The sequence below is a fragment of the Microcaecilia unicolor genome, chromosome 11, assembly GCF_901765095.1.
Source record: "Microcaecilia unicolor chromosome 11, aMicUni1.1, whole genome shotgun sequence".
Classification (NCBI taxonomy): Eukaryota; Metazoa; Chordata; class Amphibia; order Gymnophiona; family Siphonopidae; genus Microcaecilia; species Microcaecilia unicolor.
This window is the reverse complement of record NC_044041.1, coordinates 74,648,658-74,672,299: the sequence shown is the minus strand read 5'-3', so window position 1 is coordinate 74,672,299 and position 23,642 is coordinate 74,648,658. Positions and strand designations below refer to the sequence as shown.

Here is a 23,642-nt window from a genome sequence, read left to right as displayed (position 1 = left end):
CAGGAGGTAATGGTGCTGAGGCCGCTTGATAACAATAATCGTAATATGATCAGATTTGAAATTGGCTCTGGAGTAAATACAGGAAATCCAATATGTTAGCATTTAACTTTCAAAAATTGACTATGATAAATGAGATGAACAGTGAAAAAAACTTAGAGGAGCAGCTGTGAAGATCAAAAATTTACATCAGTCAAGGATGCTGTTCAAAAATTCCATCCTGGAAGCTCAGACCAGTTATATTGAAAAAGGAGGAAGAATGGCCAAGCAACAGCCTGCATGGTTAAAAAGTGAGGTGAAGGGAAGCTATTTGAGCTATCCTTCAGAAAATGGAAGAAGGATCCTTATGCTGTTTCTTATTAGCATAAGGAATGGCAAGCCAAATGCAAAGTGCTGATAAGGAAGGCAAAGAGAGACTTTGAAAAAAAAAAAGATTGCGTTGGAGGCAAAAACACATGGAGGGGTATAATCGAAAGGGGCGCCCAAGTTTTCCTGAGGATGTCCTCACAGGATATCCCGGTGAAGGGGCGGGGAAACCCATATTATCAAAACAAGATGGGCGTCCATCTTTCGTTTCGATAATACGGTCGGGGACGCCCAAATCACGAAATTTAGGTCGACCTTAGAGATGGTCATCCCCGATTTTCAGCCATAATGGAAACCGAGGATGCCCATCTCAGAAACGACCAAATCCAAGCCATTTGGTCATGGAGGAGCCAGCATTCGTACTGCACTGGTCCCCCTGACATGCCAAGACACCAACCGGGCACCCTAGGGGGCACTGCAGTGGACTTCAGAAATTGCTTCTAGGTGCATAGCTCCCTTACCTTGTGTGCTGAGCCCCCCAACTCCCCCCCAAACCCACTCCCTACAACTGTACACCACTACCATAGCCCTTATGGATGAAGGGGGGCACCTACAAGTGGGTATAGTGGGTTTCTGGTGGGTTTTGAAGGGCTCACATTTACCACCACAAGTGTAACAGGTAGGGCGGATGGGCCTGGGTCCGCCTGCCCTGAAGTGCACTGCACCCACTAAAAATGCTCCAGGGACCTGCATACTGCTGTCATGGAGCTGAGTATGATATTTGAGGCTGGCATAGAGACTGGAAAAATTTAAAAAAAAAAAAACATTTTTTGAGGGTGGGAGGGGGTTAGTGACCACTGGGGGAGTAAGGGGAGGTCATCCCTGATTCCCTCTGGTGGTCATCTGGTCATTTAGGGCACATTTTTGTGGCTTGGTCATAAGAAAAAAAGGACCAAGTGAAATCGTCCAAGAGTTCGTCAGAGACGCCCTTCTTTTTTTCCATTATCAGTCGAGGATGCCCATGTGTTAGGCACGCCCCAGTTCTGCCTTCGCTATACTTCGAACACCCCCCCCCCCCCGTGAACTTTGGTCTTCCCTGCGACGGAAAGCAGTTGAGGATGCCCAAAATCGGCTTTAGATTATGCTGATTTGGGCGACCCTGTGAGAAGGACGCCCATCTTGCGATTTGTGTCGAAATATGGGCACCCTTCTCTTTCAAAAATAAGCCTGATAGTGAATTGTTTTTAGGTATATTAAAAGCAAGAAGCCAGCAAAAGAATCAGTTGGACCCCTAGGTGACCAAGGGGTAAAAGGGACATTCAGGGAAGACAAAATCATAGCAGAGAGATTAAATGAATTCTTTGCTTTGGTCTTCACTGAGGAAGATTTGGGAGAGATACCGGTGCCAGAAATGGTATTCAAAGCTGACGAGTCAGAGAAACTGAATGAAATCTTTATAACCTGGAGGATGTAATGGCATAATTTGACAAATTGAAGAGTAGCAAATCACATGGACCAGATGGTATTCATCCCAGAGTACTGATAGAATTGAAAAATGAACTTGCAAAACTATTGTTAATAATATGTAATTTATCTTTAAAATCAAGCATGGTACCGGAAGATTGGAGGGTGGCTAAAGTAATGCCAGTTTTTAAAAAGGTTCTAGAGGTGATCCGGGAAATAATAGACCAGTGAGCCTGACATGAGTGCCGGGCAAAATTGTAAAGACTATTATAAAGATCAAAATAACAGAGCATATTCAAAAGCATGGATTAATGAGATAAAGCCAACATGGATTTAATGAAGGGAAATATTACCTCACCAATCTATTACATTTCTTTGAAGGGGTGAACAAACAAGTGAATAAAGGTAAGCCGGTCGATATTGTGTGTCTGGGTTTGTGTAGCAGGGTTTAAAAAAGGTTTCACTTGCTTCCTAAAAGAAAAGTCCATAAGCCATTATTAAAATGGACTTGGGGAAAATCCACTGCTTATTTCTAGGATAAGCAGCATAAAATGTATTGTACTGTTTTGGGATTTTGCCAGGTACTTGTAACCTGGATTGGCCACTGTTGGAAACAAGATACTGGGCTTGATGAACCTTCGGTCTATCCCAGTATGGCAATACTTATGTACTTATGTCCACTGCATCCTCATTTAAAGTTGTAGCATCTAGGGAAAATATGTGGTGACAACCTGTTGATAAGCAAACCAATCAGAAGATCTTAAGCTGCCCTCCATCTGGAGAGTCTCAAAGGATTCATGGTTCTATCCTCAGTCACCAGGTTATGGATGTAAGTCAAGACATGCTGAGACCATCTCTGCAAATTGGGATCTAAGTGTCTATTACCCCACAGTGGAAGTAACATTGTAGAGTTAGAAGAAAGCTTAGTTGCTTACAAATCCAACACAATCCCTGTTGCATTGTTTTTAAGATCGGTTGCGCTTTGACTTTCACAATATGAGTAGAGTACTTAGTATGCAGATAGTAGAGCAAGTGGGTGGGTGCAATCAGCTGTTGTTCCAAGGTGACCGGAGTGAAATAAGTAGTGCCATTAATTCAGTCCATTAAATGTTTCCTTATACAAGTCACATTATAATGCCTCAAGTCAGGTAAAGTTGGGCCTCCCTGGCCGAAGGATAAAGAAGCTGCTGTAAAGAAACTCTCAGCCTTTTATTATCCCACAGAATCGTACACAAACTTTTCTGGAAAAGATTAATATCACGATTAGTGAGATACATTGAAAAAGCCTGTAATACATACAACCATTTGGGAAATAAAACCATTTTATATAACGCAATATGCCAACTAAGGGAGTAAAGGGACAATGCCAACGACGTCCAAAGGGTTAGAACATCCAAGGAGTTTTTAAAAAAGACAGTATAATTTGCCCCATAAGCATCTGTCACCTTGCTAGTTAAGTAAATCCCCAAATATTTCAATTTAGAGGACACCTTCTGCAAAGGAAAGTCTACTGCCCATTCTTCATACTGGTACCCCCCCCCCCCCCCCATGGCCATAGCTTCTGACTTGGCAAGGTTAAACAGCAAACCAGAGACCCTCCCATGTTAACACACTAAGTATAAAAGCTGAAGGAGAGAGGGTAAGCAAATGCCATACACTTCACCTCCTTCCCATCAATTTGTAGGTCTCGCAGCCCCTGATCTGCCTGCAGTGCTATCAACAAGGGCTCCAGAGCAAGCACAAACAATAGCAGTAACAAAGGGCACCCCTGACAGGTACCCCATGCCAATGAAAAGCACTCAGAGAGCCCACTGTTGATCAGCAGTGCCAACACAGGATTAGTATACAAAATTTTTATCTGATCCAAGAAAGGACCTCCCAAACCATACTTTGTCCAATAAGAGCAACAGATGATCCCAGTGGACACAATCAAAAGAGTTTTGTGCTTCACTAAAGCCGAGATATTCCCAGTGGCACAATGGCCCAAGGCAGCCATGACCCTACGGACATTCTAAACTGCCTGCTGAGACTGTACAAAGCCCACTTGATCAGAATTATAGCTCCACCAAGCTGGTAGCAATGATCTTGGCCATATGCTTAATTTCAAAGTTTAGTAAAGAAATAGGGGAAAATGACCCCACAGACATGGGGTTGTAACCTCGCATAGGCAAAACCACTATGATGAAGCGATTGGCATGTGGTGGAAATACAGTTGCCTCACAAACCTGTCCATAATAGGCCGCTAAAGGCAAAGAAACATGCTCTTATAATGTTTTCTAAAACACTGCACTCATGCTTCTTGTCCAGAAGATTTTGCCAAGGGAGCCTCTCTATGTCGCTAAGAATCTCCTGGGCTGAGATCGGCTACTGCAAAGCCTCACAATCCTGGGGACTAAGACAAGGCAACACCAATGAGGTTTTTTTTTAATATTAGGGGAGGGGGGAATCAGGTCATGTCAGAAGTGAGAGTTGGGTCAGGTTGGGAGGGAGGGAGGGCCATTTTTAAACTGGGAGGGGGTTGGAGGAAAGGTGTTTGGATAGGGTTGAGGCTGCTGCACAAAGCACTCCAGGGCAGGGTGGTTGGGTTGAAGGGAGAGCAGGGGTCCTGCTAGACACTGCTCCTCTCATCCAACCTTTCTACACTGTCATGGACCTGGAGAAAAGTTTCCCACACACAAAGCACATGAGAACCTTTTTTAAGCATGGCCAGCGAATACCAAATGGCCGCATTAACATGCATTTTTAATGCACTTTAATGTGGCCAATGGTAATGGTTTTGACGTGAGTTAATACAAGCACTGAAACCATTTGAGCATTGCTCAGCCAGTAAAACCAGATTAAAGCTGCGCTAATGCTTTGTGTATTGGCTCCTGAGCTGTGCTTTAAACAGCAATCCTTCCCACCTTCAGGGATGCTTGACAGCTGCCCCTCAGGCTCATTATTGCCTAAACTATTACAACTTGAAAAGCAAACAGATAAGTGTGCAAAAAAGATGGGGCAGTGTCAGACTTAAAAGATCATATCTTATCTCCCATAAAAGTAATCAGGATGGGATTGGGTAATCATAGAATTAGATCAAGAGTGTATATCAAGGGGAGGCTTAACTGACCTGTAATTTCCAACACCACTGTTGTGAAGAGGGACTTTAATTGCCCTTCTCCAGATTCCATCTCTGAACATATCCTTCAATAGACTCAGCTGAACCTCAGTTGGAATTGGACCTAGGCTTTGTTCACTTTCAGTTTTGGCAGTTTCACACCAATACTCTTCCATGAATGGTGTGGTATCTACCTCACTCCTATATGTCCCTTGGGAGAGGAACCACAGCAGATCACAAAGACGAGAAGACTTATGCACATGGAAGACACTTTTTATTGTGACAATCTTATGAGGGTATTAGAACACAAAGTTCACCATGGCCATGTAATTCCTAGACAAAGGACCCCGCGATTCCCGCATGGCAGTGCTGACGAAGCCCATTCACTTTGTTGGCATTGCTGCACCAGGGACCATTAGTGCAGTTTGATAAAAAAGACTCAAAGATTGTGTAAGGGGCGACTGTCAAACAATATTTAAACATTATGAACACCATAGGGCCGCATTCCACGTAAACGTTTTAACTGCATGATTTAAAAAATTTAATCGCAATCAATCTCACGATTGATGTTTGTTTATTTATCTATTTATTTATTTCCCACTGCAGCTCCTTGTGACTCTAGACAAATCTCCATTGGCTAAGGCACAAAATATGCACCTGTATATAATATGTAAACCGCTTTGATTGTAACCACAGAAAGACAATATATCAAATCCCATCCCCCTTCCTTCCATAAAGGACTGATAGTCTCCCTACCTCCTGTCCACCTAGATTCAAAATATTGCTCTTTCTCTTCCTTCCCCACCTTTCCTCTTCCCCTAGGTGCATTATCTCTTTCTCTCTCCCTCTCTGCTATTGTTCAACACCTGACCCTTCCTCTCTTCCACCCTTATGAGTAGCAACACAAACTTGGTGATGAGCAATACAAAGTGCTTTTCATGGCTGCTAGAGTGTACTGCTTTGGCAATAGCTTCCACGGGTGACCCCTCCAGTTCTGCTTGCAGGTTTGCAGCTCACTCTACTTCCCCCACACAGGGTTTGCTCTCAATTCCCATCTCCCCCCCAGTCTTCCTTCAAGATGGTCTTCTGTTGGTCCCTGGCAGTGGCTGCCTGTGTCTAGGTCCAAAGCTTTCCCTCTGACCCATCCCGCCCATACAGAAACAGGAAGTGATATCAGAGGAGGCAGAACAGGCCAGAGGGAAAGCTTTGGAACAGACCTCAGGCAAAGTATGTGCATCACTGACCCTGCTTGGGTCTAACAGAAGACCATTTTTAAGGTAGGCTGACATGCAGGGGGCGATGCTGAATTCTAGGTTGGAGGGAAAGATGCTGGATCATGCTGAAGGCAGGGGTCAGGAGTGGAAGAGAGCAGAAGAGATGTTTGGAGGAGACGGGAGATGCTGCAATGTGATTAAATTTAATTGCAATCAATTTTTAAAATCGCAATTATTGATTAATGCATTAATCACATAGTTAACTGCGATTAACTTGCATCCTTACCATGTATATAAATTATGCAACAAATAAAATATCTAAGTTGTTAGTAAAACAATAACCATAATACGTAATTTAAAGAAATGCTGATGATCATGAACACTTATAAGAGCAACTTACAAAGCATCATAAAAAAAAATAAATTGGCATACAGAAAGCTAATAGAGACAATAGATACACAGGAAATCACATTCCCAGAATGGAAAAACTAGAAACAACTGTTTCCTTCTGGCAACACTTGCTCGTCCTAAAAATGTAAGAAAAAGAAGTGAGTCAGTGCAGTGGATATTAAAAAAAACAAACCAGCAAAACAAAAGAAAGTATGTTCCAAGAACATAAGGCAGCAGCAGTTCTCATGCACAAAGTTCCCTCTCAGGCACATTGCAACAGGAATTACTTGCTAGGTGTACAAGCACACCACAGAGGTCTAAAGTGCTAAATCATTCTAAATATGAAAAGACTTACTATTTTCAAGCATGTTAATCCAAAAATCACTAAAAGATTATGGAAGAAAGTGCTTGCATAGAAAAGACTGTAATCACTACATAAAATCATGTGATATTAAAAATCAACTAAAAATATGAAAAAATGATTGCAATCAGTGTGATCCAGTATCTCCCCCATTTCTCTCTCCCCATGCCCTGCCCTGATCCAGCACTTTTTCCTCTCTCAACTACCCACTGCCTTCAATCTGGCATCTCCTCCTGTCTTATAAGCACCCCCCCCTCCATACCTTAGAACTTGTTTTTCCTCTAGAAAACAGTACTGAGTCACATACGCTGTCTGCAGCCTGCCTTGACACCTTTCCTCTGATGTGTCCCACTCCCACTCTCTCTGACTCAACTTCCTGTTTCCACGCAGGTGGGATGCAGAAGCAGAGGAGAGGGGCCAAGGCTTATATGGTGCCAAATTTATGACTGGCCTGTTTGTGATATCAGTACTTAATCATGAAGGAGTGTAACCTGAATGGAGTGGCAAGTATGACTCTGGCTACCTTGGGCAAACTGGATGGACCATGCAGGTCTTATCTTCCATCATTTGCTATGTTACCCATCCCCTGAACTTCCAGTGCTAGTGATGACAAGCTCCATCCCTATCCATCTCCTGAGCCTTCCATTCCTAGAGGTGACATACTTTGTGTCCCTGTGCCCATCCTCTGGGTCCTCCAGTCTTATAGGTGACGGGATCTGTATACCCTACACCCATCTCCTGAGCTCTCCACTCCTAGAGGCGATATGCTCTGTATCCCTTTACCCATCCTTTAAGTTTCCACATTTCTTTTCTCATAATAACAGAATAAGACTCAGCTGTGTTGACATGAGCAGGTACTGGTACATTCAGCACAAAATTACTGTAATTACAGCTTTGCAGCCTTGATGGAGTTGCATCAGACAGAGTAACCTTGCTTCTAGTGCTTATTTACAAGAAAAGAAAGAACGGAAGAAGCTGATCCTATGAGCACTTTTCTGGCAGGGTTTCTGTCTCTCCCCTTTTAACTCCTTCTTATAAGACCTTTTAGCCCCATCTGTGAACCTTGCAGCAGGAAGTGTGTTGTGTCCAGGGCCAGTCCTAGAGCATCTGACACCTTACAAGTTCAAGTTCACCTTTCTTTGATATACTGCCACAGGCAGCGCACCATCACAGTGGTTTACAAAGTATTAATAACAGGAAAAAACACAGCAAGGAAATGAAGTACAAATTTGATAGGAAAGCAGAAAAGGAGGCTAGAGATCTGCATCGCTCCACAAAGGAGTAGCCTGGGGGTGAAGGAAGAGCAAGTGCTCCAACACGAGCCTCCAAAGGCCTGGGGAAGTAGGGAGAGAACACAAAGTGAAGATTCAACTAGTAGACTCAAATACTTGAATCTTCAATCATGCCCCCAGTCCCATTAGTCCAGCATCTCCCCTTCCATCCAGGTACCCAGAATCTCTCTCCTACTCCCTGCCACCACTGCCACCCTATCTCCCGAGAATAACTTGAGCCTGCATCAAAATGAGCCTTCGAGCACCCGCATGCACTCAAACTTGCCGCATCTCGCCCCTTCTCCTGCTGGAAGGGGTGGTCAGGGCAGGTCTTGAGCACATGCTGGTATTCAAAAGGCCACCACTGCTTTGCTGCTGTCTTGCTGGTTATGCTGATACACCACTGCCCTCCATCTTGTGCTATCCTTGGTGGATACCTAGCCCACCTAGTGGAAGGGCTGGCACTGGATGTGCCTTTTCTTGTTTTATGTGATTTGCCATTTTTCCTTTTCAAAACCTTGTCTGGCTGCCATTGTGGTTCCATTCCATAATCATGAGATGGGTAACCCAATTATCGTTTAAATAAAGGGTTAGGAGGACACAGGATCTGGAGTTTCCTGGTCTGCTGTAACAAGCTTGCAGCCAGATTAACATTTCTGCTACATGTGAAACAAAAGAGAGAGAGAGAGAGAGGTGAGAGATGGAGACTGATGGCAGATAAGTTCTAGCCATGCCGCCCAGTTTCATTCTGATGCATCACCATAGACCCCTGGCTGATTTTTATCTTTCCCCACGTCTTCACAAATCAGGGACTTCTGTGCTTATCCAAAGCCTTTTTCAGTTTATAATATTTCAATTATATCACATATATAATAGGATATAGGGTTATATCTGCCACATTGAGAAAATACTTAGGAAAATAGAGAATAATATTAAACAATGAGAAGGAAAGCAAGAGTATAGATATTGAAAAGAAAACAGAGCCCTGAGCCCTAAACAACATTTGAATTGCAGAATTTTGTAATCCGCATCAAACTGTTCAGGTGTTTGCGAACTATAAGCAATGTATAGTATAGTATAGTTTGAAGTCTGCATAATTGAAATTGAGGGAGACCTGCATAGACTGTATTGCAGTAATCTAGACAGGAGATAACAAAAGCATGAAGAAATGTATGTAATAAATTGAAATCTAAATAATATCAAATTGAACGCAAATGATGTAACCAAATGAAACCGGATTTTACAGCATTAGGAATTTGCTTGTCAAATGAAAGCTTAGAATCAATGTATACCCCTAAATAACGAAATGAGTCAACAGAGGAGTAATCTGTTCACCAAAAAGTATCAATGGTATAGATGGCGTACTAAAGGAACCAGTAAACTAACAAGCAGTTATCTTTCCAGTATTAAGTACAAGTTTATGAGAAGTTAATCAAACAAAGAATGAAGAGAGTGCATTTTGAAGAGGTTTCAAATTTACTGAAAAAGGGGGTGTAGAATATATCAAAAGAATATCTTCTGCATAAATAAAAAAATCATATATTATAGCCCTGAAGTAATGTTGCAAGAAGACTTAGGAAAATATTAAAAAGTGTGGTGAAAGAACTGATCCCTGAGGAATTCCACAGGTTAGCTCATAATTGGAAGAGGTGTCATTGTTAACAGATACCAAAAACACTGGCTGTGTAAGAAAAGATTTTAACCAAGCAAAAGTAGTATTAGCCAAGCCTCTCAACTGGAGATGCGCTAAAAGTAATGAATTATCCACAAGGTTGGAAGCGGCTGACAAATCTAAGAAAATGAGAGCAATTTCTCCCCTTTCTTGAATAGTGTGACGTTCACTAATCAACGCAATCACTGTAGTTTCTGTACTGTGTGTAGCTCTAAAACCTGTTTGTCAAGGGTGCGGAATATTCGTTTGCTCTACATGGGAAAGTAGTTGATCAAATACCACCTTTTCTGTTATCTTTGAGGTAATGCATAAATTAGAAATTGGATGGTAATTCGAGAGACCTAAGGGATCAGACACAGAAGTTTTTAGAATAGGCTTAATGTTGGCTTTTTTCCCCATGTTTGGGGAACATGTGATGATCACTGCTGCACAATTGGGAACCCACCTAGACATTAGACACACTTTCTGCATCTGTGAGAACTAAATCCAGTGCCAATGCTCCCCTAATGGGTTCTGCCACCATTTGTCTGAACAAAGCTCCTTGTAAGATATCCACAATCTTTCGACTTCTCTCCAGATTGGCAGATGGGATACTCTCCAATTCACATCCGGTAGACTCAAGTCACCCAGTATTATCACCTCTCCTTTCATTCTGACTTTCAGGATGATATTGTTCAGATCCCTGTCCAGTTCTGTTTGAGTTGGAAATCTATAGACTTTACCTATGAGAATGGAAGTGACAACGTCTCTTTCAAAGACGATCCACAATGTCTTCTGTTTTCCTCACAGCCCTACATTTCAGCTCTACTTCTCCCCCTTTTCCGTTTTTCTATCCCTCCTAAATAGATTATAGCCAAGTACTGAGATATCTAGTTCACAAGACTCACTGACCCACGTCTGTGTAATGGCCAAATGTCCAAGTCCACTTCCACCATTATGGCTTTCATATCAGAAATTTTGTTGCCTAGACTGTGAGAATTTGTGCTCATAGCCTTCCAGCACTTTTTGGTTGGCTTGCTTGGATTTTATTCAAGTGTCTTCCTGCCCTTTTTGGTTGAAGAGTGATTATTATTATTATTTTTTTTGCTATTATTATATTTGTAGCATTTGTATCCCACATTTTCCCATCAATTTGCAGGTATAATGCTTTTGCTAGGGGCAATATCTTGTACTTTTCTTCCATCTGCCACCCCCTTCCTTTAGTTTAAATACCTACCCACATATTGCTACAGTTTTTTTTAATTACTTAGGATCCTTCTTCCTGCCACAGAAAGTTGCAGACCCTCATTAAAATATAGCCTCTTGTTTTTCCATCTATTGCCCCAACTACCGATATATTTAAAGCCTTCTTGCTTACACCAGGCCTAGAACCATGTATTAAAGCTGGTTGTGTGATGCAGCCTCTCTTTTTCCTTACTATGAACAGGTAGAACTTCTGAAAATGCTGTAGAGTTTAAGTCTTCCTCCCAAAATTTGGAAGTTTCCCTGCGCTTCAGAGGTGTTGTTTCTAGCCAAGTCATTTGTTCCCAGATTGATAATATTATAATAACATCAGTTTTAGACTCCTTATTTTCTTCTCTGATTTCACTCTCAATTTGCTCTGTGTTCCTGCTAGCTGAGGATCCTGAGAGACATTTAGCCTTTTTTTGTCCCTTGAACTGTTTTCAAATTAATGCCTCTAATAACAAAGTCTCCAAGGAGTAACAATTTTCTGTTTTGTGGCATTTTGACATTGCCTGAGGGTTTCATGGTACACTGGATGACATTTTGTTTCTCTGAAGCTAATTTGGGTTCTGTTATTGTGGCATCATCATTTTCCAAGACAGAAAAGGCATTTCTCAGGGGTATTCTGTGGGGGAGTGGGTATCTCTGTGCTACGTATAATACCATGCCAGATCCTATTGTAATCATCTATTCCTGGGTTGTTTGATTCCCTGCGGGAGTGGACTGTTATGTTCTGATAACCCAGGTGAGGCCATTTTTATTGCAGCTAATTCTTCCCTGAGCTGAGTCAACTCTTTTTTTTTTCCAAGACTGTCCAAGGTTAATTGTCCAGCCTGCTGTGCTTTCTCTGTACTTGCTTGAATTTTCTTCTGTGGCAAATTCAATCAGAGACAATGTTTCATCTGAATACTTGAAAATGCCCAGCAAATATTTTCTGAGCATTTCACAAGCAGAAATCATAGGATTCCTAAGATAATATATTATACATAAATTGTTTTTTTCTTGGGAGTTTTTCCAGAGTCTTAACTTTAGCCGTAAGAATCACATTTTCTTTAAGAAGATTTTGATTAACCTTGGAGGTAGCCAAGACTTGATGGTCTATGTCAGTGTTTCCCAAGTCAGTGCTGGAATATCACCTTGCCAGTCAGGTTTTCAGGATATCTACAATGAATATGCATATAATGGAAGCAGTGTATGCAAATCAATTTCATGCACATTTATTGTGGATATCCTGAAATCTTGACTGGCAAGGGGTACTCCAGGATTGACTTGGGGAAACACTGGTCTAAGTTATCTAGTTTTCTAACATATTCTAAGTAGAAGGGAGTAGACCAATGTGGTTCCAACACATGTTATTTATTTACAGTTAATTATTATTGTATAAGCAATCCTGTGTTTCAGTGACACAAGCGCCAGCTTCAGGAATCAAGTAGTGTAATCATTCACAGTTGATAAATTACAGACTGATGGATGACAACTGATGAATACAAAGGAAGGAAGGCTCCAGAATAAAGGATCATGGTATGAGGCTCACAGGGGACTGACTCAAGAGTAGCATCAGAAAATCTCTCTTCACAGAAATGGAGATTGGTGTATGGAAAATGTCTAACCAGAGGCAAACAAAAATAGTAATAACATTCAAGAAAGTTGGAGGGGAGATGCTTGCCATGCTGGATAAAGATTCAGCTCAGATATCCCAAGAGCTAGGGAAAGATTTCCTTCACTTGGAGTAGACATAAAGTCTTCCATTGGTTCCTAGTGGTGGGCAGACTGGATGGACCGTACAGGTCATTATCTGCCATCATCTACTATGTTACCAGGTTACAACGTTAAAAACAATGTAAATTCAATTGCAATTTTACATGGTTTTTAACGTTGTTTTCCCGATTACAGCTTGATGCTGTTGTTCTGAACATTTGTATTCAGCAGTTGTCATCCATCAGTTTGTAATTTATCAACTGTGAATGATTACACTACTTGACTTCTGAAACAGGTGCTTGTGTCGCCGAAACGCAGGACTGTATTGAGTCATCGATGTAGTTATACAATAATAATCAACTGTTAATAAATAACGGTAATGGAATTCAAACATGTGTGGGATAAACATAAAAGAATCCTGTTCAGAAGGAATGGATCCTCAGGAGCTTAGCCGAGATTGGGTGGCAGGGCCGGTAGTGGGAGGTGGGGATAGTGCTGGGCAGACTTATACGGTCTGTGCCAGAGCCGGTGGTGGGAGGCGGGGCTGATGGTTGAGAGGCGGGGATAGTGCTGGGCAGACTTTTATGGTCTGTGCCAGAGCCGGGTGTGGGAGGCGGGGCTGGTGGTTGAGAGGCGGGGATAGTGCTGGGCAGACTTTTATGGTCTGTGCCCTGAAAAAGACAGGTACAAATCAAGGTAAGGTATACACAAAAAGTGGCACATATGAGTTTATCTTGTTGGGCAGACTGGATGGACCGTGCAGGTCTTTTTCTGCTGTCATCTACTATGTTACTATGTTAATAAATAACATGTGTTGGAACCACATTGGTCTGCCCCCTTCTCCTTTTTTGTTTGTACTGCTGCATTTTATTGTTAGGGGAATATTTCTGCTTTGTTTTTTGTTTAAATTTGCTAACATATTCTAACCCAGGATTGTCATATAATAAGCAGAAAAACTCTAGATGAAATGGACATCTCATGGAAATGCTTGGAGACCTACTTCCCTAGGGCCTCAATTTCCATCCAAATAGAACCAGGTGTCACTGTTTTATCTTACCTTTGTATTCATTCTTTATACTCTTCATTATCACTCATCTTTACATTTGTATAGAGCACCTTTTTATTTGGCTTTTACCACTATTTTTGCACATGGATATGTGTCCATAAGATTCTTCATGTTACATTTTCAAACATTTTTCTATTTTTCTACCTTGCTGGTAGCTGTCTAGTATTAATGCTTGAATCAATTATTGTAAGGTCAGTATTTTGTATTCCACCCTTCTGTTTTTCAGCTCTATGATGTATAAAGAAATATTCTTTACTTTTTAGATATGTTATTCTTTTGGAATGTATGTGGTTTTATCCTTCATTTTTAACCAATTTATTTGTAAACCACTATACATATATGTATTTTGTTCTATTTATTTATTTTTATACTCATTTATACTCAGTTTGTGCAATTTTAATGGCCATTTAGATGTCTGTACCTGAATTTTAAATTTGAGCTATGTAAACATTCTCTTATATTCTTTCTTCCTCTCCTCTTCTCAGGTTAAACATAGTTAGGTCTTATCTCGTATGGCTTTTTGTGGAGACACTTTCTCTGGGCCACCTCCAACCATTCTATATTGATTCTTTCAGAGATGTGGCCTGTGCAGCCCCTGTTTCTAGTCACTGCCTTCTCACGAGTAGCGTTAAATGGTCAATGTTCTCAATGGAGAAGGGTAGATAGTGGGGTTCTGCTCTTGCATCGCTGCTTTTTAACATATTTATAAATGATCTAGAGATGGGAGTAACTAGTGAGGTAATTAAATTTGCTGATGACTCAAAGTTGTTAAATTGCAAGAGGATTGTGAAAAATTATAAGAGGACCTTACAAAACTGGGAGACTGGGCATCCAAATGGCAGATGACGTTTTATGTGAGCAAGTGCAAAGTGATGCATGTAGGAAAGAGGAACCCAAACTATAGCTACATGATGATTCAAGGTTCCACATTAGGATTCATTGACCAGGAAAGAGATCTAGGAGTCATCGTTGATGATAAGTTGAAACCTTCTGCTCAGTGTGCAGCAACAGCTAAGAAAGCAAATAGAATGTTAGGTATTATTAGGAAAGGAATGGAAAACAAAAATGAGGACGTTATAATGTCTTTGTATGCAACCACACCTCTAATACTGTGTGCAATTCTCAAAAAAGATATAGTGGAATTAGAAAGGTACAGAGAAGGACGACGAAAATGATAAAGGGGATGGGATGACTTCCCTGTGAGGAAAAGCTAAAGCAGCTAGGGCTCTTCAGCTTGGTGAAAAGACGGCTGAGGGGAGATATGATAGAGGTCTATAAAATAATGAGTGGAGTGGAACAGGTAGACATGAATCACTTGTTTACTGTTTCCAAAAATACTAGAACTAGGGGGCATTCAATGAAGCTACAAAGTAGTAAATTTAAAACAAATTGAAGAAAATATTTCTTCACTCAGCATGTAATTAAACTCTGGAATTTGTTGCCAGAGAATGTAGTAAAAGCACTTAGCAGGGTTTAAAAAAAGTTTAGATAACTTCCTAAAAGAAAAGACCCATTATTAAGATGGATTTAGGGAAAATCCACTGCTTATTTCTAGGATAAGCAGCATACAATGTATTGTACTCTTTTGGGATCTTGCCAGATACTTGTAACCTAAATTGACCACTGTTGGAAACAGAATGCTGGGCTTGATGGACCTTCAGTCTGTCCTAGTATGGCAACACCTATGTTATGTTCTTAATGCCTTCATTGGATTGAGCCAGCATTACCCTGGCCTGACCTGGGGAGGTTGGGGAGGGGGTGGAAGGGAAGGAAAGGAAAGGAGAGATGCTTGAATGCTTGATATATGGGAGGGAAAGAAGGGAAGGAGAGATGCTAGATGTATGGGGAGGAGGAAGGGAAGGAGAGATGCTAGACATCTTGAGGAGAATTAGGGAAGGGAGATGCTGGAAATTAAGTGGGAGATGCTGAACTTGGGGTTAAGGATAGGATCTTAAGCCACCTCTGGGAGGGGTGTATAACTGAAGGTTCGCATAGGGTGTCAGATAACATTTGAACCATCCCTGTTCCTTGGACCTTCCAACTCTCCACCCTCAGTTTTCTCTTTTCCCTTTTTATTACCTATTACCCAGCTACAAACTGCAACATGGATACATGTGTGGAACCCTCTTCCATCCAAACTCTGCAAATAGCACATATTAACCTTAGTAATTACAGCCACGTGGCAGATGGGTCTCATGCACCAGCTTTGTGAAAGTGCTAATTATTCATGCTGCTGGAAGGATAAAGCAGGTTATTATCAGCCATTCTGATTTCCACAGGGTGCAGAACATCTGTGCTTGTGCCCTCATTATAAGATTTATATAAAGAAGGTGGTGCAGACTTGGGTTAGTGCTGTCCCAACGAACAGTCGGTGACCTGTGGTTAAAAAAATAATTTAAAAAATGTGGGGGAAAAAATTGCAAACGGTTTGGCTCTGTCATGTGACCCATTTAAGTTTTCTATATATCTGACTATGAGAAATGAATTCTGATTTTGCTTTTGGACATGGTTTCTACAAGAGAAGTTTAGGAGGATGAATGAAAGTCAAGCTGTAACAAGTGTGAGTCCTTACTGTCTGTTTTGTATCTATCCGTGTTTGCATGAACACATATATGTTTCTGTAACGTTACAAGGCCTCTTCCAGAGAGGCTAAAACTACTAGCACTTATTGCTTTGTATAAATGTACAGCGCGATCTACAAATACATCTACTGTAAGAGATTCCCTCCTGAACAGAGCTGACAAGCTAGTGAAGACACACAAGCTCTGGGGCACAATTGACAAGGCTGTGATTGGTTAACCAAGAATCAGGGGTTCAGATTTAAAATCCATCATATAAAGTACTTTATGCAGAAAGTTCAGCCCCCATCCTTCAGTGAGCTGGGTGGGTGAGGAACTCTCATGCTCTTTCTTGTTGAAAGTTTTTAATTTTGCTCAGACAAGACAGTAAGGGAGATGAACCAGGAGCCCAGCTTTCTGAAAAGCATCCTTCTTCTTTAACAACAACAGCTAAATGTTTAAAATGTAATGACTTAGTGCAGGGGCGTAGCCAGACAACAGATTTTGGGTGGGCCTAGGCAAGAAGTGGGTGGGCACCAAGTGTTCTTCCTCCCCCCTCCCCCCCCCCAACCACCACCCAAAAAATATCTCAGCTGGTGAGCAAACATTTCTTTCCATCTTGGCAGTCTGCAGCAGGCATGCACTGAAAACTGAGCATGCGCAGGTACCGTTATTGTGGAGAGTAGCGTTTTTGTTACCATCAGGGGGAAGTCTTCAGCTGGCGGAGCTTGGGATCTCCATTAGCTACCACTGAACATGTGCTACTGTTGGGTGGGCCTGAGCCCTAAGTGGGTGGGCCCCGGCCCACCCAGGCCCACCTGTGGCTATGCCACTGACTTGGTGGCCCCCTCATCTCTTACTCTCAATCTCTCTCACTCTCTGGCTGTGTTCATCTAGTGGGTGCTTTCAAAATGACAATCAGCCAGTAGTCAGCCATATGATAGTTTCTATACTGTCATTTAATTAAATGTACTTTTTTCCCCCCATGGTATTGGTTTGAAGGACTTTCAGTAGTTCTCCTTCCTTTTATGCGAAGAGTTACATAAAGAAAGGTGAAGACAGGATCTCCAGCTCACTCTGTTCATTTGTAATGTTTTTTTTAAATTGCTTATATATTGGATTTTTTTCTAAATTTGTGCACATTATCTCTTGAACCATTCAATTTACAGACTGTGTATAGATATAAAGAAGCTATATACAGGTCCTTTTACTAAGCCACGTAAGCGTCCATGCATGCCCAACGTGCACCAAAATGGAGTTACTGCCCAACTACCATGTGGCTCTTGCGGTAATTTCGGTTTTGGCGCGCGTCCGATACATGCGTCTGGAAAATATTTTTTATTTTTGGGCACGTGTAGGTCACTACTGCCCAGTTACTGTATGAATCTTTACCTCTAGGTCAATGGCTGACAGGAAGATCTCAGACCCAAAATGGACGTGCGGCAATTTTCATTTTGGCAAAAATTTAAGAAAGGCCTTTTTATCACAGGCACACTGAAAGATGGATCGGCGCACGCCCAAAACCCGCACCGACACTACCGCAAGTCATTTTTCAGCGCGCTTTTGTAAAAGGACCCCTCAGTGTCTCTGTCTAGACCCAAATTGAAAACGGACAGAAAATACCTCTCCATAATGGAGCTGTAATGTAGATTTACGACCACTAGAGAGCAGCCAAGGATCAGGAACAGCTTCAGGTTTTGTTTTATTTTTGTTGTAATATCTAAAAAATTAGTATCAAAGAGCTTCTGGTGACTAACTGTGTGGTAGGTTTCTCTCATTTTTCCATTAAGGAACTTTTCTACTTAATCTGATTTTCCTTTTTGAATAAGTAACAGCTGCTTTAAGAGAATCACTGACTGGTTGCCAGACCATTTACTTAAACAAAGTGATTTTTTTGAATTTTAAAGGTAATGAATGGAAATAAAACAAAGAAGATAAGATGATACTTTATTTATTGGACTTAGTAGATTTTTTGACTAGCTTTTTAAGGCAATGCCTTCTTCAGGTCAGAAATGAACACAAAATGTCAAACATCAGAATATATAAGTGAATTTTATTTAAATAGGATTTATTTACTGCCTTTTTGAAGAAATTCACTCAAGGAAGTGTACAGTAAGAATAAATCAAACTTGAGCAATAGACAATTACAGCAGTAAAAATATTCAAACAACAATACAAAGTATGGCATAGTATACTACTTAAAATGTCAACACAATACGTAATAGAACATTTTAATTGACAGTGTAGGGTATAAGCAAAGATGGAACATATAGATAGGTAAGAGAATAAGAGGAGTTAGAAAGTAAAGTGACTAATTTAAAGAAAGTTGTACATTGGGTCAGAGATGGTTAACATATAGACCTGTGTTTACAAAGGCACGCTATAGGTGCATTAGCATTTTTAACGCACATTAATGGTTGACATGCTAATGCACCTATCGGAATGTATTGGCACATTAGCATTTAATGTGCCTTAACTTTAAAGGTGCGTTAAAAACGCTAACACGCTTTAGTAAACATACCCCATAGATAGGTAACCAATGATAGGGATAGGGGATGGGACTTGATATATCCTCTTTTCAATGAAACAATCCTGGGTAATCAAAAGGGGTCAGGAAAAGGAAGACCGGTGTAAATGGTTTTTAAAACAGTTTTATTGCTTTGTATCCCTTCTAAGCTCCCATTTTTCAACAAGATCAAGTTTAAAATCTGAGCTATTAACTGAGATCAGTCCCTTAGAATATTGGGGGAGGGGGGGAGAGGAAGTGAGGATTTCCCTTTTGTCACATGAGCTCATTGAGGGGTCTGTTACTAAGCTGTGGTAAGAATTAGGCAGGTCTCTCCCCCCATGCTAAGGCCATTTTTACTGCGGCCATAAAAAGCCTTTTTTCTACTAGTTTCATGTCTGGCCATGTGCTGTGGCCATTAAAAGCAATTAATGTGAGAGCACTTACTGTCTCTTAGGAGGCAATAAGGGCTCCTGCATGAAGTCTGCGATAATCAGCACTATAATGTGCATGCGCTAGTTGGTTTCCGCTTCCACACCTGAGCTTTGCCCATTCCCTGCCCACTCCTCCAATTTTTTTTTTAAATTAAATATTGCATGCCTAGCGTACAAATGGCAAAAATAAAGCAGGATGATTTCATGTGTCTTGCTGTAGGCCATTTGTTCTGCATTAAGGGTACATTAGCGACTAACGCAGCTTAGTAAAAGAGCCCCTGATTATACAAAACAACAGAGCCATCGCACTAGATGGGACACCCTGGACTTTATCAGCCATCATTTACTATGGGACCCTTTTATTAAAATGCAGAAGTTGTTTTGCACTTGCCATGGTTCATTGTTGTATAATAGCTATGTAAATGTAACTAGTTACTGTACTTGAGTAAACGTTTTGTCACTTTTACTTGTAAAGAAGTAAAGGATAGCATTTGCTACTTTTACTTTTACTAAAGTAATAATTTCACCAATTTTTTGCTACTTTTTCTCAGTTACATCTGATAAGTGCAGTAAAATGTAAAAGCAGAAGGGGGATGTGGAGTGGAGGAGTGGCCTAGTGGTTAGAAATCCAGAGGTGGCTGGTTCAAATCCTGCTGCTGCTCTTTGTGATCTTGGGCAAGTCACTTAACCCTCCATTGCCTCAGGTACAAACCTAGATTGTGAGCCCTCCTGGGACAGAGAAAATACCCAGTGTACCTGAATGTAACTCACCTTGAGCTACTACTGAAAAAGGTGTGAGCAAAATACAAATAAATAAAATACAAAATAAATACATGTAAATGATGATTCCTCAGTAAATCAAATGAAACAGAAAAACCTGGAACAGGATTTTGCTATTACAAACCTCATCCTGCAAACAGTGGATCATCTTATCTTAAATGTTGCTGTTCAGTGAATATAGCCTTGAGAGCAGTGGAGTTGCCTGTATTGAATTGGTTACTGGTCTCCAGCTAAACAGTGATGAGTTGGGTCACTTTTAAGTGGAGATGAAACTGAGGTAGGTTGCAGTTCTTGGAGAACAGACATATGTCTCTCACAACAGACTGCTGGTCATCCCATTGAAAAATTGTACATTGGGGTGACTGTCCACTGCATTGGTAGTCTTTAGAGAAAAAGTCTGCTTGTCTGGCCTTAAGACTGAAGGGTTCCCACACACTTGATGCTCTTGCATTAGATCTCGGTTTGCCATCAGACAAAAAATTGTTAGAACAACAGACAAGGATCCCAACTTTGTGAAAACTTCTCTGTAACTGGACATCATGACGATGATAATGAAAATGAAGATGCAAGTGATGAATTAGACAGCACTACTTCTATTGCAGATGATAATGACAATTATGATTGTAAAGTATTCTTTGCTATATGGAAGTCAAGTGTTTCAGAGATGCCTTTGATCAAAACCTGCAAACCCAGTCAGAAGACATTAATAATATTGCAACCAGGGGCGTAGCTACGTGGGGCCATGGGGGCCTGGGTCCCTTAGATTTGGCCCTGGACCCCCCCTCCCATCACCAACCCGCCGTCAACCCGCTGCCGCTGGCAGGGGACCACAACCCCTGCCAGCCGAGGTCCTCTTCTTCCTTCGTTCTGTTTCTGAGTCTGACGTCCTGCACGTGCAGGACGTCAGACTCAGAAACAGAATGAAGGAAGAAGAGGACCTCGGCTGGTGGGGGTCGGGGGTCCCCCGCCAGCAAAGGTAGGCGATGGCGGCGGCGGGGGAGGGTTGGCGGCAGGAGGGGGGGTCGAAAGGGTCGGCGGCAGGGGGGGTCGGCGGCACCGGGGTGGGGGCTAAAACGTGCCCCCTCACCTCAGGCTCTGGACCCCCCTCCCGCCGAAGTCTGGCAACGCCCCTGATTGCAACCTGGCTTGATTTGAAGGAACTTTTTATCACACTGAACAATCCACTTTCTGCTAGCGCAATTGTTGAACACCTTTTTATCTGTGCTGGATTTTGACTCACAAATGCACTTAGTTTTACTAAAAGCAAAGTGGATTGAATTGTAAAGCAATAAAGTTGTTGGGATAAAAAAGTTAACAATAGTTTCATTCATTGTAGTTATGGTACTTTTACTTTTTACTCAAAAAGTATTATATTAGGCAATCAAGGTCCTGTTTACTAAGCCATGCTGTAGGCGCAAAATTAGCGCATGCTAATGCTAGAGACACCCATAGGAATATAATGAGTGTCTCTATCATTAGTGCGCACTAATAAGTAAGCACTCCTACAGCGCGGCTTAGAAAACATATCATAGGTTGTCCTTTCTAGATTTGCTTTGTGGTACAGCAAACTTTGCCAATAAATTGATTAAAAAATATAGGCGGGTTGATATTTAAGCTCTGTGGCTATTTTTTGCTTTTGAATATTAACCTGTGAAAGTAAACCAGGAGCTCCTCTTTCTCTCCTTGGTGTTTAGACTTTTCTTTATTATTTTTGTAATGGAAATTTTTGACCGTGTGATCAAGAGATTTCAGTTAAGCCTTGAGCTTGTTTTCACAACTCTCTGTCCAGTACAGTGTGGCCCTGACTTTTCTCAGAGCAGGAGCAGGATGCAGATGGGAGTTGGATAAAATCCAGGGGCCTGTGCTGTGCTTGTCTCTCACTAAGACACTTTCAGGCCACTCAGTGTTACTCTGCATAATGTCTTCCTTTTCTCTATTTAACAATGGCAAACCTGCAGAGCCCAGCCCTGGCCTCCTTATTATCTGGGAAAAGTATTCATCTGTCTCTTAGTCTGTAGAGGTTATGCTGACTCCTCTAGTATGTGAGAAATAATTTGTTCTGCTGTAAAGTGCTATTAAATATGGCATGGAGGCACTTTCTTGATGAATTGTGGCCATCTTCACTCATTACATCAGGCCTCAGCCACTTTAATGCCATCTGCTAGTTTCATCATAATTATTTTCTTCCAGGAGTTAGAAGATCAGGCAGGTAATGTATCACCCTTCTTTTCCTTCCTTATTTGGTGACTAACATTTTAGTGTATGATCTCGTGCTTGCCTGGTTCTGTCTGTTTTATAATCCATATGCTGGGCTCTGAGGGACACTGGTACCTTAAGACTGGCATGAGGCACTCAGGCTGTTGGTTCTGTCTCATAATCCTTTTCTCCTGTAATTTTCCAGCAAACAGGAGGCAGAGGCGATTGAGAGGGAACTGCTGGAAGATTACCGCTTTGGAAAGCAGCAGCTGATAGAGATCTTTGGCCACGCCTGTGCCGTAGCAGTTACAAAGGTGAGCAGAAAACCATGCCCAGGACTGCAACCTTTCCACCTCCCTTCTGCCATTACACACTAACTCTTAGCACCTGCTCGATTTGGGAAATATTCAGGGCAAAATGCAGCTTGTTCATTTCTGCCTAGGAACTAGGTATTCATCCCTAGTCCTTGAGGCCTGCCAATGGGTCAGGTTTTCAGGATATCCCTAGTGAATATGCATGAAAAAAATTTGCATGCAAATCTCCTTCATGTATATTCATTAGGGATCTCCTGAAAACCTGGCCCATTGGCAGACCTCAAGGACTGGGGGTGAATACCATGTTCCTAGGCAGAAATGAACAAGCTAGCCCATTGGCAGCCCTTGAGGATCGGGAGTGAAGGCCAAAGGCCTAGAGGCTACATCTCAACAAGTAGCCTCATATTATGTTGACAAACCATTCCAGTCCTGGTTTTACCCCATGTCATGTGACAATTGTGACCTCTGTAAGGAAAGGGGAAAGCCAGGGAGCATAACCAAGCCTGTATCTTCCTGCAAGGAAACCATCTGGTGACCCTATTTTGTGTATTTATTAGGAACAACCATCTTTATGAAGAGATTCACCCAAGGCAGTATACTGCAGATACAGCTTGACATAACTTACACTTTCGGTAACAGCAGCATAACAACAACAGTAAAATAAAATTTAAACTTAAATACAACCATTGAGGTAAACTTGCAGGCAAATTGAATCTTAATAATATTTCTGACCTAGATCAAGGCCAAACATGAAATTGATCTGATTTGTTCAGAGGAGGTAACCCTTCAAGACCTTACCTATTGGAATCTTATATACTGCCTATTTTCCAAAAAGGATTCACAGCGGTTTACATATCAAGAAGAACTCTGCAATAGAGAGAAGTAACATCTCAAAAATTAACAATTAAAAATCAATTTAAAATAAGCAAATAGCAGCTAGCAGAGTTCCAACTATTAATCAATCAAATAAGTCTTTAGGACTTTCCTAAAGGAAAAATAAGAATATGTGTCTTAACTCTGCTGGCAACATGTTTCTTGTCTCAAAAAACAGAAAAGGTTTCTCAATAATAGTTTTTAAATGAGTGTGCTTCAAA

The 23,642-nt window shown here is 41.4% G+C and overlaps 1 protein-coding gene and 1 long non-coding RNA gene across 3 annotated transcripts in view; both read left to right on the top strand.

Annotated features, from left to right (window-relative positions):
• The window catches only part of YJEFN3 (YjeF N-terminal domain containing 3), a 75,793-nt gene that overhangs the window by 32,552 nt on the left and 19,599 nt on the right, over positions 1–23,642 (top strand). For both annotated transcript variants that reach the window (XM_030219056.1, XM_030219057.1), the window contains exon 2: positions 22,440–22,548. In XM_030219056.1, coding sequence (XP_030074916.1) covers positions 22,440–22,548 — 109 coding nt within the window. The remainder of the gene's footprint in view (positions 1–22,439; positions 22,549–23,642) is intronic.
• LOC115480398 lies at positions 277–14,468 on the top strand. Its single transcript, XR_003943819.1, has 3 exons — positions 277–287; positions 8,786–8,793; positions 14,384–14,468. It is a non-coding gene; the product is annotated as an uncharacterized LOC115480398 (long non-coding RNA).